The sequence below is a fragment of the Gymnoscopelus microlampas genome (assembly GCF_963454915.1).
Source record: "Gymnoscopelus microlampas genome assembly, chromosome: 16".
In the NCBI taxonomy this organism is placed as follows: domain Eukaryota; kingdom Metazoa; phylum Chordata; class Actinopteri; order Myctophiformes; family Myctophidae; genus Gymnoscopelus; species Gymnoscopelus microlampas.
The window spans coordinates 7,179,561-7,198,403 of NC_139953.1; the positions used below are offsets into that span (position 1 = coordinate 7,179,561).

Consider the following 18,843-nt stretch of genomic DNA (forward strand, 5'->3'; position numbering starts at 1 on the left):
TGTGTAGCATGCAGTTTAACCTGTAACCTGTGTAGCATGCCGTTTAACCTGTAACCTGTGCACACATAGGATCCAACCAGTGCGTGAGCACCTGCCTGTTTGCTTTCACAGGAGCAATTGCCCTTCTCTTATTTAAATATCGGTCTTGCTGAACCACAGTTGCTCTCCACCCTGCTCTCATTCAATACAATGTAGCCTAGGTTAGGTCGCTTTGTTTGAAAACGCTGAAAACGTTTTAGTTGAGCATGGCAGTCTACAAGTATAAAAGGAAATAGCAAATTAAGTTGTCAGCACTCGCTATGCAAAACTTTTATAAACACACAGCCGAAGAAGGAAATGTAAACGTTTCTCAGACATATGTGGGTGTTAAGTGTGGTTTACATTTAGACTATGCAATAGTGACGGGCGGGTCGGGTTTTTTCATGACCCGCGGGTCAAACCGCGGCCGCTCATCACTACTATGCAAGTAACACTCAAACGTGTGAACTTGCTACAGTAGGTTCTGTTAACGGGCTTTTTATTAGGGCTTATCTATGAATCATTATCGTTCATATCTGTAATTATATGAAGTATGTACACTTTTGCTAGACTGGTTTAACTTATGTTGCCTAAATTGCTACTGTCCTTCACACCAACATGGGTTGGGGGTATAGTTGGGTATAGATTTGTGCGCCTGGATGACGTATTTCCGCTTTTATGTAGATGGTAGAGAGATGAAGAAGGACCCCATATTGTGTATTCTTATGTTTTAGAATGCTTTCCATTCTGTCATACAGAAACGTGAATGGCGTGTGTATTGTGGCCTTGCATAGAACTTTACTGTAAAATTATATTCAGCTCACAACCCAGACATCGTCATTGAAATTGTCAGCCAGCTCTGTGCAGTTTTGGAGAAGTAAAAACTCCTGTCTAGACACATAGTACTTCAACATGCGTCAGAACACTGTTCCGTGTGAACCTCAAAATGGTGAAGTAGAGCAGGGTGTTCTTCACAGCTTCCATGACATCTGACAATTCAGCACTAATGTCTTTGGCAACGTTACGAGTGACTCCATACATGGGCACACAGGGAAAGAGAGAGAGAGAGAGAGAGAGAGAGAGAGAGAGAGAGAGAGAGAGAGAGAGAGAGAGAGAGGAGAGAGAGAGAGAGAGAATTTCCGCTTTTATGTAGATGGTAGAGAGATGAAGAAGGACCCCATATTGTGTATTCTTATGTTTTAGAATGCTTTCCATTCTGTCATACAGAAACGTGAATGGCGTGTGTATTGTGGCCTTGCATAGAACTTTACTGTAAAATTATATTCAGCTCACAACCCAGACATCGTCATTGAAATTGTCAGCCAGCTCTGTGCAGTTTTGGAGAAGTAAAAACTCCTGTCTAGACACATAGTACTTCAACATGCGTCAGAACACTGTTCCATGTGAACCTCAAAATGGTGAAGTAGAGCAGGGTGTTCTTCACAGCTTCCATGACATCTGACAATTCAGCACTAATGTCTTTGGCAACGTTACGAGTGACTCCATACATGGGCACACAGGGAAAGAAAGAGAGAGAGAGAGAGAGAGAGAGAGAGAGAGAGAGAATTGAATTTGAGAGAGAGCAAGAGAGCCATGGAAACAGAATAGATTGGAGAGAGAGAGACATGGAAACGGAATGGATTGAAGAGAGAGAGACATGGAAATGGAATAGATTTGAGAGAGAGATGGAAACATAATGGATTTATTGGACATCACATCCTACTGCTCGTAACAGGAATCAAACTCTCAACCTTCAGACTGAGAGGCTGCAACACTACCTATACTGCTACAGCTTTGTCCAGGCTGATTTCGTCTGTTGAAGATCATGAAATCTTGCCTTCTGTCATGAACCAAGCCCCTGTTTCACTAACACTAAGATCACTCGTTCACAAACCATTTACCAATAGAGAAATTGTATATCTCCTCGAAACCAAAACCAGTGAAAGCGGCCGATCTACAAGCTCACAAAACGTTGCTATCTGAAAAGTTGTGAGATTGTAGATCGGCTACTTTCACAATGAAGTACGTCATACATTGAAAAAAAGTACTCTCAAATAAGCATTTCAGGTTATCTTTACCATTTGCAGGTTGGACATCTCAACCTATTGCCATTAACAGGAATCGAACTCTCAACCTTTGGACTAATAAGCTGCAACACTACCTATAGTGCTATCGCTTTGTCCAGGCTGATGTTGTCTGTTGAAGATCATAAACTCTTGCCTTCTGTCATGAACCAAGCCAACACTAAGATCACTCGTTCACAAACCATTTACCAATAGAGAAATTGTATGTCTCCTCGCAACAGAAAACAGTGAAAGCAGCCGATCTACAAGCTCAGAAACACGTTGCTATCTGAAAAGTTTTGAGATTGTAGATCGGCTATTTTCAGAATGAAGTATGTCATACATTGAAAAAACTTACTCTCAAATAAGCATTTCAGGTTATCTTTACCATTTGCACATGTATTCATTGATACAGTCATGTTGTTTGCAATTCAACTTAAATGAAGTCTGCATCAAGTGAAGCTTGAACTGGTGACCTTGAGATTGTGCGGCACTCATTTAAGGGAGACGCCATTGGACCAACAGACAAGTTACTGTGAAAAAGGAGATCACACAGATGATACAGTTTCACACAAATAGCTGAAAAATCCTGGGTTTAAGTGTTTTTCAAACTGCTCAAAATTGCGGACAATCTAAGGGCGGAGCTTACTGGTCAAAGCGATAGATGTGTTCCTCATGAGTCAAGGCACAAGTGTAAGCAAGTTTCACGACTTTCGGCCAAACGAGGCATGACTTTTGCCTGTTTAAAGTTTGCATTTTCAAAAAATTGTTATAGCGCCCTTTGGCCAATTGGAGTGAGATTGGTTTCAGTGATATTTGGAATGACTCTCTACATTACTGCAACGTTACAAAGAAATGTGAGTCTTGCATGTATGTGTTAGGGGTAGATGAATAATTTTCATAAAACTGCAATAGTTAAAATCTATTTCCTCCTGGGATTTTTGAGTAATCTGCACGAAACATTTTACACATTTAGAACTTATAGGACCTTTGCCGACAAAACAAAAGCGGCGGATTTTCCATAAGTGAAAAAATGCAGAAGTTATGAGCCAATGGCTGTTTTTCATATAATTCAAAATGGTGGGCGATCTAAAGGTCAGAGGTCAAAAGTTTCATGGTTGTAGGTCAAACAGGGCATGAGTTGCCCTCACTCCTAATGTCGCTTAGACTTCTTCCCAATAGCTGAATTAACATGCAACACAGAACCACAAAATCACTGAATCTTCTCAAAACAAATCACACCTTCTACAAAACACATGAAATCACTGGTGTCTACAAACACCCCAACTATTAAAGTTCTTAATTTACACACCAAAACTCTAAAACTATTACATAATTTCACAATCTCCATATTGCTGGTTGGCACACTCATATAAACAGTATTCTTAACCTTAATGACTATAATTTGTTTGCTCACTAGAAGTTCTCATGGGGATCATGCTGGGTTTGTGTGTCACTTGCAATCACTGCAGAGCAACATTAGGGTGGCATATCAGCGCTCAAGCTGTCACTAGTGCAAGGCCCCCATCTCCCATCTCCATTTCCCTGACCCTGACGGTCAGCCAACATCCCATGGTGTATTGAGGACTATTTTGGGAGTGGATGCACCAGGCACTAAAGCAGGGCAGGCAATGTGCTCCACCTCAGCGTTTGCCCCCTTCCCTTCCTCGGTTGTGAGAAAATACAACAAACCCCTCTCCCCTCAGCTTCTTGATCATGAGCGCTCTTAATTTTACTACTCAACACTTGCATATTACAAAGTTCCAAATCAAAAATCTATTTCACTACAAAAACAATAATGCCAACCAGAAATACAAGACCGTGAACTTACCAAAAACAAGGGAGGAAAGTTTAGACGAGGCCCCAATCTGTTACGACCCGGCCTAGGGGAGCCTATGGCCGCAACACATAATGGACTCCCTCCTTCCCAGTCTCCAAACACAACCAGTCAACACAAGTTTAAATGTCCAAAGGACAGTGATTTATTAAACGACAATTAAAACATGGATAAATTACCTCAGGGTGGGCCCTTGTACATCAAATCAAACTCAGATCAAAAAACCTATGCTTACCTGTACCAAACAGAAATACATAGTTCTTACCCAACTTCACACAAACATAAACAAAAGAAAGGCCACCCACCCCTACAATACCTAAAAGCTGTAAACTAACCCATGTTAAAACTAGCAACTCTAAAACACACTTAACAGAGCTAAAATCACTATCAAACACATGACTGGTGTGGTTGAAGGCTGGTTCGAAGGAAGAGTGACTGGGGACAGCCATCTTTATAGTCCCCAGCCTAGTCACAGGAGCCAATCATCAGCAGGCTCCACCTATTAATCAGCCAGACACTCAGCCACCACTCACTCAGTCACCATTCACTCCAGCTGTATACAAATCACTCACTCCTCACCACTCATTCACAAACACACCAATGAGGGGGAACACACAGGAAAATACATAATATGACCCTAGGGTCATAACAATGACCATCTACCATATGGCCGAGTTTCGTAAAAAGCGACAGCACGGTTCAGCCAGAACTGCGAAAAGTGGCAGAAGAAGAACTAAAATACTGCCAATGATAAAACAGGTCCAGAGCTGAGCTCTGGCCCCGTAAATAGCACAAAAAAAAATCTGAATTCCAATTCAAAAATATAGCTGCAAGCAGCGATAATACGGGGCCAGTGAGAGAGAGACAGACAGACAGACATGGAAACTGGAGAGAGAGAGAGAGAGAGAGAGATGGAAACTGGAGAGAGAGAGAGAGAGAGAGAGAGAGAGAGAGAGAGAGAGAGAGAGAGCCATGGAAACGGAATAGATTGAAGAGAGACATGGAAACGGAATAGATTGATGAGAGAGAGAGAGATGGAAAAAGAATGGATAGATTGGACATCTCAACCTATTGCCATTAACAGGAATCGAACTCTCAACCTTCGGACTAGGATAAGGATAATTCCTTTTAACAGGTCGTTCATGAAAGTCCTTGTGGTCTTGTTTCCAATGAGAACCTGTGAGCAATTAGGGGTTAAGAGTCTTGCTCAGGGACAAATTTCATTTCATCGACGCATATGCTGGGATGGCCTGGAATCGAACCTGGGGCAACCAGGGCCTCTGGTTCCCTAGGCGTGCTCACTAACCACCCAGCTATGGCCGCCCCATGATAGGCTAATAGGCTGCAACACTACCTATAGTGCTATAGCTTTGTCCAGGCTGATGTTGTCTGTTGAAGATCATAAACTCTTGCCTTCTGTCATGAACCAAGCCAACACTAAGATCACTCGTTCACAAACCATTTACCAATAGAGAAATTGTATGTCTCCTCGCTACCGAAAACAGTGAAAGCAGCCGATCTACAAGCTCAGAAACACGTTGCTATCTGAAAAGTTTTGAGATTGTAGATCGGCTATTTTCAGAATGAAGTATGTCATACATTGAGAAATCGTACTCTCAAATAAGCATTTCAGGTTATCTTTACCATTTGCACATGTATTCATTGATACAGTCATGTTGTTTGCAATTCAACTTAAATTAAGTCTGCATCAAGTGAGGCTTGAACTGGCGACCTTGAGATTGTGAGGCACTCATTTAAGGGAGACGCCATTGGACCAACAGACAAGGAACTATGAAAAAGGAGATTACACAGATGATACAGTTTCACGCAAATAGCTGAAAAATCCTGGGTTTAAGTGTTTTTCAAACTGCTCAAAATTGCGGACAATCTACGGGCGGAGCTTACTGGTCAAAGCGATAGATGTGTTCCTCATGAGTCAAGGCACATGTGTAAGCAAGTTTCACGACTTTCGGCCAAACGAGGCATGACTTATGCCTGTTTAAAGTCTGCCTTTTCAAAAAATTGCTATAGCGCCGCCTTTTGGCCAATTGGAGTAAGATTGGTTTCAGTGATATTTGGAATGACCCTGTACATTTCTGCAAAGTTTCAAAGAAATGTGAGTCTGCATGTATGTTTTAGGCACAGATGAATAATTTTCATAAAACTGTAATAGTTAAAATCTATCTCCTCCTGGGATTTTTGAGCAATCTGCACGAAACGTTTAAAACTTGAACTTTGGACCTCTGCCTACAAAAATTTCCAACGGATTTTCCATAAGTGAAAAAATGCAGAAGTTATGAGCCAATGGCTGTTTTTCATATAATTCAAAATGGTGGGCGATCTAAAGGTCAGAGGTCAAAAGTCAGACCACGAAAGTTGTCGGGCATGAAGAGACGCATGTGTGTATCGAAGTTTCATGGTTGTAGGTCAAACAGGGCATGAGTTGTACCTGTTCAAAGTTGGCACTTTCAATTGAGTGCTATAGCGCCACCCTTTGACGAATGAGTGTGAGAATTATTTCTTGGTAGTTTTTCATGAGCATCTACCATATGGCCGAGTTTCGTAAAAAGCGCATGCACGGTTAAGCCAGAACTGGCAAAAACAAGTATTTTTCAAACTGCTCAAAATTGCGGAAAATCTAAGGGCGGAGCTTAATGGTCAAATCGATACGTGTGTTCCTCATGAGTCAAGGCACATGTGTAAGCAAGTTTCACGACTTTCGGCCAAACGAGGCATGACTTATGCCTGTTTAAAGTCTGCCTTTTAAAAAAATTGCTATAGCGCCCCCTTTTGGCCAATTGGAGTAAGATTGGTTTCAGTGATATTTGGAATGACCCTGTACATTTCTGCAAAGTTTCAAAGAAATGTGAGTCTGCATGTATGTTTTAGGCACAGATGAATAATGTTCATAAAACTGTAATAGTTAAAATCTATCTCCTCCTGGGATTTTTGAGCAATCTGCACGAAACGTTTCACACTTGAACTTTGGACCTCTGCCTACAAAAATTTCCAACGGATTTTCCATAAGTGAAAAAATGCAGAAGTTAGGAGCCAATGACTGTTTTTCATATAAGTCAAAATGGTGGGAGATCTAAAGGTCAGAGGTCAAAAGTCAGAGGGTGAAAGTTGTTCAGCATGAGGAGACGCATATGTGTATCCAAGTTTCATGGCTCTAGGTCAAACAGGGCATGAGTTGTACCTGTTCAAAGTTGGCATTTTCAATTGAGTGCTATAGCGCCACCTTTTGATGAAAGATTGTGAGAATTATTTTTTGATCGTTTTTCATGACCATCTACCATATGGCCGAGTTTCGTAAAAAGCGACTGCACGGTTCAGCCAGAACTGCGAAAAGTGGCAGAAGAAGAAGTGACAGAATACTGCCAATAACAATACGGTTCCAGAGCAGAGCTCTGGCCCCGTAAATATAGCTGCAAGCAGCGATAATACGGGGCCAGGGATTGCAGAGAGAAGAAAGAAAGAAAGAAGCAATGATAAGTAATATGCACAATAAGCCATAGAAACATAGAAGACCGAACTTGAGAGAAAGAAGACCATGCAATTAACAAATGAGCATTTTAAACCCTCACTAACCCTAACCTCAGTAAAACTATGCCTACCCCTAACCTCAAGAAATACTACGCGTAAGCCTACGAATGCCAAATCACGATCGCCTCGACACATTGTCGGGGACAGGGATCGAACCAGCCACCTCCGGACTCTCAGAAACACGTTGCTATCTGAAAAGTTGTGAGATTGTAGATCGGCTATAATTTGTGCGTACGACGGGACACTCTCACAGATCCGTGATTTCCCCTGACTTCTTTTTTTGTTTTCTCCCCCCGTTCCGCATAAACAGCTGCTTTCGCGTGAAGTTAAGTAATTTCAACTAGGCTACCTGGGTACTTCTACTTCCAGTAGTATGATTTCAAAATAAAACGTGTGTTGAATTGTAACATTACAAGGATAGAGTTTTAAAAAACCTCTTATTCTGAAATGCACATCGTTTTGAAAGGAAACCAGATTTATTTTCTGGAGGCCACTTGACAGCTTTCTGCTCACGGAACATAGCTCCACTTGACTAACGTGCATCGTCAAAATGTAAATAACACGGACGTGGGTCATGGGACATTATGAAATATAAAGACTTTGTGGCAAAAGTTCGACATATTAACCATGATCTCTGAAACCAAGACAATGTGGGGCTATGGAACAAAAGTGTGTTTTCTTTCATCTTTTCAGAAGGTGAGTAATTCATCTTATCTAATGCTGATAGTGGTGGAAAGTAACTAAGTACATGTACTCAAATACTGTACTTCAGTATAATTTTAAGGTAATTTTACTTGACTGGAGTATTTCCAATTTGCAATATTTGTATTTCTATTCCAATACATCTCATAGGCAAATATTATACTTTTACTCCACCTCAATTATTTGAAAACTTTAGTTTAATACTACTAGTTACTTTGTGGATTTTAATTATTATGACAAAACATACATAAACCGCTTCAGCCCCATTTAAACTTTGGCTTTTTGAAAATGTACTTATTGTACAGTATGGTCAAGTTGGACAATATAGCTCTGTTTTCATCATGTGTATCAGGGGTGCAGCCATGGGTGGGCCCAGGGACGGGATTTATTTATGAGAACGAAAATTAAATAAAGTAACCCTAACCTAACCCTAACCCTAAACCTAAAACCGAAATAAAGTAAAGGAAAAAAAGTACCAAAACCCACCCAAACCCGCACATTTTTCGACCCGAACCCGCAAAAACATAAACCGCTTCAGCCCCATTTAAACTTTGGCTTTTTGAAAATGTACTTATTGTACAGTATGGTCAAGTTGGACAATATAGCTCTGTTTTCATCATGTGTATCAGGTGTGCAGCCATGGGTGGGCCCAGGGACGGGATTTATTTATGAGAACGAAAATTAAATAAAGTAATGAAGTAAACTTTCAAACATGGCAACATGATATAACCACAATATTCCATCTAAATTGGTAAACACTGGAAGGTCTAATATTGTACTGGGTGATTCTTGAGTTCTGCAGTTGTGTTCCATCTGGGGGGATGCGATCATCAATTTGCATTCCCAAGCACTCCCAAAGTTCTGGCCATTGTTGAAGTTAGCAGCCCAGGTGCGTGGGGGGCTTGGAAAGTACAGAGAGCAGGAAGAGATTTGAGGTCTGATTTAATCAGTCACACCTTGAAGTTCCTGCCTTTTGTCCTGAAACATAAGTTCCCAGTTTAAGTGTGAACCCAAAACAAATCACAGAGCCAAGTTCTTTTGTGACCAAGAGGCTGATTTCAGGACTATTGTCTTTATGCAAGGGTGATGGTCAAAGTGGAACATCTGTTAATTCCCTCTGTCTCTAGGACATGGGACAGAGATGAAGTTAGAGTCAGATTGTTATTTCTTGGTAAAAGCTTATTTTGTATTAAGTAACACAGTGTGAAAACATATGCTATGGTCGAAACGAATAAAGCTTAATAACTATGACCTGTGCTGTTAACCAAGAGAAATGCCATTTAAGGGAAATATTCAGTCTGGAGTAAATGCTGTCTTTATTGATGTATGTCTAACTGCTGTTTGAAACCATGAAGTATAAAGTGTATGGAATCATTTTAAAGCTGAAGAGATGTTGGACAAGAATTACTATACCAGCCTTTGTGTAAACGTAAAGTTTGATAAATAGAATTAGTACAAGATTGTTACATTGTATTTCGAACAGCTAATGTTTTAGGGGCGGGGACTCGGCCCGACAACGTCCCTGTCAGAATACATGATGTGTGGGGGTGGGCTTAAACTACCTGACCCCTCCTTTGTTGGCAGGAGGTAAACAGTGTATAAAATAATGTGCTTTGTATGTGACTGGGCGCGCTGCCTGATCGGACCACCCTGGCAGACGGCCAGTCAGGCTGAAATAAAAGATGCTCTGACTAAATCCTTGGACCTCTGGACTCCTATACTTTAAAGCTTCTTTTCCAGGAAACTGGTATTAATAGCCCGCTCTTGGGATCGAAAATATACAACAGTAACCCTAACCTAACCCTAACCCTAAACCTAAAACCGAAATAAAGTAAAGGAAAAAAAGTACCAAAACCCACCCAAACCCGCACATTTTTCGACCCAGACCCGCAAAAAAAACGCGCGCGCGCACGGGACACATGATGCGTCAAGCCCCCGCTGGAAAAAAGTCAGCCCCCACATAGCCCCCCCTGTCAGAATTCTCTGGAGCCGTCACTGGTGTGTGTATGTGTGTGTGTGTGTGTGTGTGTGTGTGTGTGTGTGTGTGTGTGTGTGTGTGTGTGTGTGTGTGTGTGTGTGTGTGTGTGTGTGTGTGTGTGTGTGTGTGTGTGTGGTTTGTTTTCTTTTTTTCGTGCAACAGAAAGCTGAGTACACCACAAACACTGACCACAGTTTGTTTCCTTAATTCGAAGTAATTCCCTCCCCCCAACTACACTAATAGGTGCCAATAACACACGCACACGCACACACACACACACACACACACACACACACACACACACACACACACACACACACACACACACACACATACTTTAGATACTACACACAATGTACAGTAGTATCTAAAGTATACTACATTGAAACACCCCACCTTTGCAAGTGCACATCTATGCATCAGTGCATTCAGGATGCACACACGGTGTTGATAAGTGATAAGTGTATTAACAACTATCAGCTTTCTGTTCTCAAAATAGACATTGACCACAGTTTATTTCCTTAATTCTAAGTACTCCCCCCGCCTCCACACACACACACACACACACACACACACACACACACACACACACACACACACACACACACACACACACACACACACACACACACACAGCAAACAAGTTTCCACCAACCTTCTCTAATATGTGGCACAGAGACAGATTCACACTTACAGTGAATTGCATGATGAATATATAATCCCTATATCACAGGTTGGAGTTTCTTATTAAGCGGCTACCAAAAAATATATATATATTTAAAAAATAGAAATACCGCATTGTGGTTGTATGTCTTCGCCAACTATTTGCAGTTTACATTCATGTCTATAACCATTCATAAATGAGGATTTTGAAGCAATAGGTGTATTTAATTGTATTACAAATAATACCGGTAAATACATTACATATGGTATCACTATTTCGACATGGATGAAATGTGTTTTCTTAGGTCACAGTGGCCTTGACCTTTGACCTTTGACTACCAAAATGTAATCAGTTCATCCTTGCGTCCAAGTGGACGTTTGAGCCAAATTTGAACGAATACCCTCAAGCCATACCAGTGTGACTCAGTACAAATTTAGACGGATGGATTCATTACTACCCCCTCCCACCCCTCTCCGAGTCACGCTGGAACCCACCAAATCTGATTCTTCTGAACAATACTGGATTAGCATTATGATTGTGAGTGTGATGATTGTGTTTATGATAGTGAACATGACAGTCTCTGTAACCAATAGTCCAGCCTGACTTTCTGTAATTGGTACATTTCTGTAATATTGCATCCAGACTCCACTTAAAGCTATGCTACCAGAACAATAAGGAACAATAAATAATACATCACATTTTTACAAATAAATGTATTAGGTTTTATTGACATATTGTAGTTTAACATAGCTTGTGGAACACCAAAGACAGATAGGATTTGTGATGACAGTATGTGAGAAGGGAGTTACAGTGAAACTGAGTATGTTATGAGAAGTGGTTTATTAATGTCGTCACCCTCAGCGTGGTTTGACTGGAAAGCATGGTTGGAGTTTCACCACAAGAACCCCATCATCTCTACTCTGCATGTCATAATACAGTAGGTGAACATTCGGCGATAACAGCTGATCTACAAGCTCACGATGTGTTGCGTTGTGATGCGCTGTGAAGTATCATGATTCATGAGTACTTACTTTGAACAAAAAATCACACCCTGTGTGAAGGAAGCGGTGCCTTTGGGGCGGGCCTTAACTCATTTCAGTTCGTCCCTATTGGTGGTCTGAGTCCACTTACCAAATTTGTACTTGGTAGCATGCTGCAAACTGGAATGATGGCTGTTTAAAGCCCAGCCAATGGGCAGACAGAGGGGGCGGGGCTTAAGTAATGACAGTTAGTCCCTATTGCTGGCTTTAGTCCATGTACAAAATTTGTACTCCATAGCATGCTGCGAACTTGAGTTATGGCTGTTTGAAGGCCAGCCAATGGGAAGACAGAGGGGGCGGGGCTTCAGCAATTCATGCTGGTCCCTATTGGTGGTCTAAGTCCACATACCAAATGTGGACTTGGTGGCATGCTGCAAACTGGAGTTATAGCTGTTTAAAATCCCGTGCTCATCCCGTGCTCATACGGGCGCTGGGGGTCCCTGGACCCCTCTTTGATAACGTCATCAATTCATGCTCGTCCCTATTGGTGGTCTAAGTCCACATACCAAATTTGGACTTGGTGGCTTGCTGCAAACTGAAGTTATAGCTGTTTGCTTCTTTGCCGTGCTCATCCCGTGCTCAAACAAACGGCCCGTGCTCAAACAAACGGACACGCAGACAGAGTCAAACGTAGAGCGGTTGGCACCGCTAAAAACAGTGCTCCGGTGTGCGTGCGTGCGTGCGTGCATGCGTGCGTTTACGCGCATGAGTGTACGAGCGCTGGCTTCTCTGTGCAGAGTGCAGCAGAAGACAGTAAAGACACACTCCACTCTGCTCAATAATAATAAATGAACCTGCTCCGTCAAAATGCAAGAAACTTTCGCAATGACAATTTAAAGTTTATCCTCCTGTGTGTGTGTGTGTGTGTGTGTGTGTGTGTGTGTGTGTGTGTGTGTGTGTGTGTGTGTGTGTGTGTGTGTGTGTGTGTGTGTGTGTGTGTGTGTGTGAACATATTCTCATCTCTGTCTGCTCTAGGTTCACATTGACGAATGGTCGCAAATTCTGTACTGACCCAACTCAGCAATGGGTCCAGGATATCATCTCCTACGTGGAGTCCAGACCACAGAACCCATAATCTCTGCCTCCCAGCCTTTTGCCTGGCAGAGAGAACAAGACACATTTCAGGACTGCCTACTGTAATACCTGTCTAATACAACAACGTTCCAGACCAGTTGATTTTATGACAATGCTTTGAGATGAACACCAAGCTTTGCTTCATGACAAATGCAACAAGTCACCCAGTTAACTAGTGGTAAACTATTAACTAGTTAATCTACCTAGTTTTGTTTGTTTTTTCTTTCTACAATATTGTTTTTTTACAGTTTTGTTTTCATTTATTAGTGCAGGCTTTTTTTTTGGTATGTATTTTAATGATATATTGATGATATTGCTTTCTGATAAAATAAAAAAACACATTATTTCTACATATTTCTGTTGTGCTTCATCATGGTCTGAGTCCGGACGGAATGTAGGACCCAAGCGCAGGAGAGACACAGGCTGAACAGGTCGGTTTAAAGGGTTTATTAACTCATAAGGTAGGACTACAAACCGGAACTGAAAACCAAGACATACTACACGCAACAGCAGATAATAAACCAGCACTGTAGACATGCTAACACAGGGTTTATATAGACAGGGAAATAATAAGACACAGGCGAACTCAACAGACAATCAAGTACTGGGATAGGCTGGGGGACTAGGAGGACACAGGAGGAGAACATGACTAATCAAAGGGTAGGAAAGACAAGACAGGCAACAGCTACAAAGAGAACAGGAAACAAAGGAGCGATACTACAAAATAATGTACAGGAATGTAAAGCAAAACCTAACAAGGAAACAAGGACTGCAACAGTACCTCAGAATAACAGAACATACAAATGGAACGACACAACAGAAGAATGACCTACTGTACACAGGCCTAAGAAGGGTCCAATACCAAATAAGGGCAGACAAGGGCTAAACAATAAAGACAAAGTCCAAGGCCCGAGGAGCGGACTGTGACACTTGTATAGTAGCCAAAGTCAAGTAAAGGTATTTATAAAGCACATTTGAAAACAACCAACATTGAACAAAGTACTGTACAAAATCTCAAATACAAGAAATTGAACTAAGGAACACACACAGCTTATTACAGGTACAATTAAAAAATACATAGAGGCACAAGCCAAAACATCAGTCACACCAGGATGATCCATTAATTGTTAAATGCAACTTTTGGGCCTGCAATTAAAAGAGTCAATTTAGGGTCGGAAGTGATAGGGAGAAGTTGTTGTTCTACAGTCTATTAGGTGCTGTGACAGCAAAGGTACGGTTCCCTGAATTTAAGTTTAGATCGCAGAACAGACAGAAGGCCCAGGTCAACTGACCTGAGTGGCCTGGAGGTAGACTAAGGGGTTAAAATTTCTTAGATATAGGAGGGAGAAGTCCTTTTAGGGCTTTATAAATACACAGCATAGTCTTAAAATCAATTCTGAACCAAAGCTACAGGCAGCCAGAACAAAAAGATAATCAATCAATCAATCAATCAATCAATCAATCAATCAATCAATCAATCAATCAATCAATCAATCAATAAATGCAAGTCTGAAAAGGTGGGTTTTGAGTGTGGTTTTAGACGTGGTGATGGTGGGGGCAGCTCTGAGTGAGTTCCACAGTGAGGGGGCAGGGCCACCGAGAAGGCCCTGTCACCCCAGGTTCAAGTACTGTACTAGTAGGCTAGCTATTTGACAAAGTGTGTGTGTGTGTGTGTGCGTGCGTGCGTGCGTGCCTGCGTGCCTGCCTGCCTGCCTGCCTGCCTGCCTGCCTGCCTGCCTGCCTGCCTGCCTGCCTGCCTGCCTGCGTGCGTGCGTTGCATTGCAGTTTTGAGCTCTTGCTTCTGCTGCTGTGGTTTGAGCGTTGCAACGACACGCACACAGACTCTCCATTAGAATTTCATCAATAGGTTTATATAGGCTAGCTACTTTAATACTGGAGCTTTTTGATTCGGCAGATGAGGACTGTTCAAGATTTAAAAATAATTATTTATTTACAGTTCTCTCCTTTTGATTACTTTCCTTTGATCAGTGTAACAAAACAATGCACAATTCCTCTCCTCTCCTCTCCTCTCCTCTCCTCTCCTCTCCTCTTCTTAGGCTGTTATACTTCCTGTCCCCCATATACACTATAGGGAAATATTGGAATTTCAATACATTTTGAGTGTTGTTGGATGCTATACCATTTGTATGTATTTAAAACACATACAGTAGGCCTACATTGGAATTTGAGTGTGGAGCTTTCATAGACAGGACAATTTACATTGAAACATTACAACATGCACAAGCACTGCAGCATGTGTAGCATTGCTATTTGATAAAGTGCACGTCTATGCATCTTCTCAGTGCATTCAGGATGCACTCAGTGAGTTATGATAAGTGTATTAGTGTAACACCTCTCTGCTTTCTGTTCTCAAAATAAACTTTAACCACAGTTTGTTTCCTTAATTCTAGATACCCCCACCCCCCATCACCAAAAGGTTAATCCCACCTACACTAATATGTGCCAACTAGACACATATAGAGACACATGTGCAACACAACACGCACATTAAAACATTCAGGATTGTTGACTGCAGAGCGAGAGAGGTAAAGACTGACAGACTACAATGATGAAGAAGATACCAGTAATTCTAGCGGCCTGCATGCTGCTCTTCTCAGCTCTGGCTGCAGCAGAGGGTAAGTCTATTCTCCTGTCTGCCATGGTTTTAATCATGGCGATTTAGGACGATGAAAGTGTTTCGGTTGTTGTTGTTTGTCTCTGACAATTTCTCACTCTGCCTCACTCTCCCAGAGAGCTTTGCTCCATCTCAGTGCTGTTTCAGCTACTACACCAAACGCGTTCCTAAGGACAACGTGGTGATATTCCAACGCACAGGCACTCACTGTGCTAGGGATGGTGTTGTGTGAGTGTTGCGTTATACTTACTATTGTATTGCACCTAAATGCGTAAATCTTGATCTGGATGATAGCGAGGGGTTGGGAGGATGAATATAATATTATGCATTTATATTGGCCAAGAATAGCATAATGTATTTTTCTATGCAGCAAAAAAATAAGGGAAATCACACTCTCTGAGTCTTTTTAAAATTTGATATTTTTAGGGCTATTCTATACATGTATTTGATTGTGCAGTAGAGATTGACAGAACACAGATAGACTGTCGGGGGAGTGACACGCAGCAAAAGTCCGCCGGGCTCGGGAATCTAACCTGCGCCTCGCTGTCAGGCTGCATCAGAGCCTAAATATGGTACACACCTTAACCCCAACACTGTCTGAGTCTTAAACTGTAAGAAGTATACCAATTTCGGATACTTTTAGACCATTATGGCAATTTCACAAAGATTATTACAAAACACCAGCACTACAGGGAAATAAAGTGAATGAGACATTAATGTTTTTTTTTATTATTATTTTAAAGGCATTATTTTTACTGGCCCGAGCGGCGCAAGTGCAAGTTGTGTTCTGTTGGCCTGGAGGATTTAAATTGTACTCAGCGGGCCATTTATAATGTTGATCCCTGCTAACATGCTTCAAGAGACAGCTAATCAATACTAAAATGATATATCCATCATGATAAATAAAACTGTTTGTGTCTTGTGACCCAGTGAGGAATGATGGAACAAAATGTAAAATACCTCTACTGAGATTGTTTAATTACATTTACTGAATGAATGACTTGCTCCATTACTCTGATTGACCATTTCAGAATCAGACTTTTTTTTCTTCACATCACAGGTTTAGGGTGCGGTCACACCGAACTTTACCAACTTTACCAATCACTCTGCCAATGCTTTTCAATGGGAACGGAGCGGTTTGTTGCCATTCACAGATTTCTGCAAAATCATTGAAAAGCATTGGCAGAATCCACCGCATTGGCAGGTTTAAAGTTCAGTGTGACCGACTGACCGACCCTTACAGATGTAAAGTGGGTGAAATTAGTTTTTCTTTGTTATTTTCACAAAGAGAGAGAAAAAATAAAGGGGGGGAGGGGCAGGGAGTGTAAGGAGGGAAATAAATCAGTAAAGAAAAACATGCCAGGGAGCTGTATACAACATAGCATAAATCAGCATGCAGTATACATGACGTCAGACATAAGGTGCATAGTGTTAGACACTTCAGTAGGTCCACATAGCAGTAGGTAGGTACATGAGATTAGACATTAACCCATTAAGACCTGAGGCCGATTCTACAAATCAGTAGTTATCAAACGTTTTAGTGCCAAGGACCCCCAAAATTATATATATATATTTGGCCGTGGACCCCCATCGGAAAATGTTTTGTGCCAGGGATCCCCTCAAGAGAAGATTTGTGTTAAAAAAAATCTAAATTATTCAAAAATGTTCAAACACTTTCACGATTTTTCAAAAAACTGTTCAAAAATGACTTGCTGTGATGCGCTGTCAGCTTGTATATCTGCTATTTTTGAGAACCACTGTTCTAATTCCACTGTTCTAAATCCTAAGAGTTTTCTGAAAAAGCATATGTTGCTATACAAGTATAGCTGAAATCTAAAATGACACATATCCTTTTCCGGTTTTAATGGATTAAGGTGTGAAAGAGTGTCAACACATTGTACCATTTGACTGGTTAGTGACTATGAAATATGAATAATATGAATACAATGTAAAATCAAACATCTTAATGATGGAATTAATTTCGATATCTATGTGTATTCTAGGTTCACAATGAAGAATGGTGCCAAGCTCTGTGTTGACCGAACTCAGGACTGGGTCCAGAAAGCCATCTCCCATGTGGAGGCCAGAGCAGCAACCTAATGAACCAAAGTAGAGGGTTCTGGGGGACTCAGGGTTGCCTAAAAAGTTGTTGACAACACTGAAAGCTTTGCTTTATGACAAATGGAAAAGGACACACTGGAAGTTAGTTAAAGGGCAAGAGCACTTTACCATGATGTAACTCCAAAAGTGGACAAGGAATCAAAAATAATTGCTTCATTGATTAGAAAATTGATAATTAAAAATATACTCCTCATTGACATCTCAAAGCCACTCTTTTAGCACATAAACAAATGCAAATAAAGCTGATTCAGACAATATAGAACATCACCAAACCCAGCGCTATTTTTTAATTTTCTTTATTAAAAAAAACAACTTTCTGCTGATTTTAATATTTGAAGATCCGGATCCGTGGATCCAGTCTGGGTTTAACTCTTAATAAAAATAGCTAAATTAACAGGAAGTTAACATTTTGATTTAAAAAAAACTAACAGCACTACTTTACTTTCGCTTCGCTTATGTGCTAAAAGAGTGACTTTGAGGGCTGTTTTACCAATGGAGCATATTTTGAATTATCAAGCTAATCAATGGAGCAATTATTTTAGATTTCTTGTCAACCTTTGGAGTTACATCATGGCAAGGTAACTACACAACCCAAACCTCTACTAAAGTGGTCGTGTCCTTTAATCTCTCTCTCTCTTCCCCCCCCCCCCCCCCCCCCCGGAAATAGCATGCTTCAAACAACAAATTAAAAAGCAGAAATGTGTTTTGTGTTTTGGTATCTTTAGTGATTTGTCATTCTTTCAGTTTTGCTTTAGTGCAGATTTGGTTTAATGTTTAATCAGGTGTTGAATATAGTGCTGTAAACATGTATTTTAATGATTTGGATATTTTTTATGATATTTTTTAATGAGTTTGCTGATGCAATAAAACAAGCATTTTTTATTTGCGCAGAAGCCTAAGTCAAGCCTAATGTATTTATAAAGCACATTTTAAAACAAGCCACGTTTATGAAGTGCTGTAAAGGCCAGGATAGAGTAAATTTTTCCCCAATGAAAAAAAGAAGCATTTAGGCTCTATGCACAGCAGCCATATTATCACTTCCTTCACAGGTGTTACCAATGATACTAATGAAGGCTCTGTTCCATTTAGTCTAGCACAGTGATTTCCACGACCCCCATAACTCTGAGAGTGTACAAATGGAACCAAATGGACCCTTACGGGTCCA

At 41.0% G+C, this 18,843-nt stretch overlaps 1 protein-coding gene across 2 annotated transcripts in view; it reads left to right on the plus strand.

Moving 5' to 3' along the window:
• The window catches only part of LOC311062531 (C-C motif chemokine 4-like), a 405,685-nt gene extending 387,140 nt beyond the window's left edge, over positions 1 to 18,545 (plus strand). Inside the window, exons 1-3 of one of the 2 annotated variants that reach the window (XM_084081646.1) lie at positions 15,409 to 15,558; positions 15,674 to 15,785; positions 17,561 to 18,540. In XM_084081646.1, the coding sequence (XP_083937772.1) occupies positions 15,489 to 15,558; positions 15,674 to 15,785; positions 17,561 to 17,657 (279 nt within the window). In that variant the 5' untranslated portion in view covers positions 15,409 to 15,488 and the 3' untranslated portion in view covers positions 17,658 to 18,540. Of the gene's footprint in view, positions 1 to 15,408; positions 15,559 to 15,673; positions 15,786 to 17,560 lie in introns of those variants that run through there. The other variant, XM_084081642.1, reaches the window with a different exon arrangement.
• Positions 18,546 to 18,843: the final 298 nt, after the last annotated feature.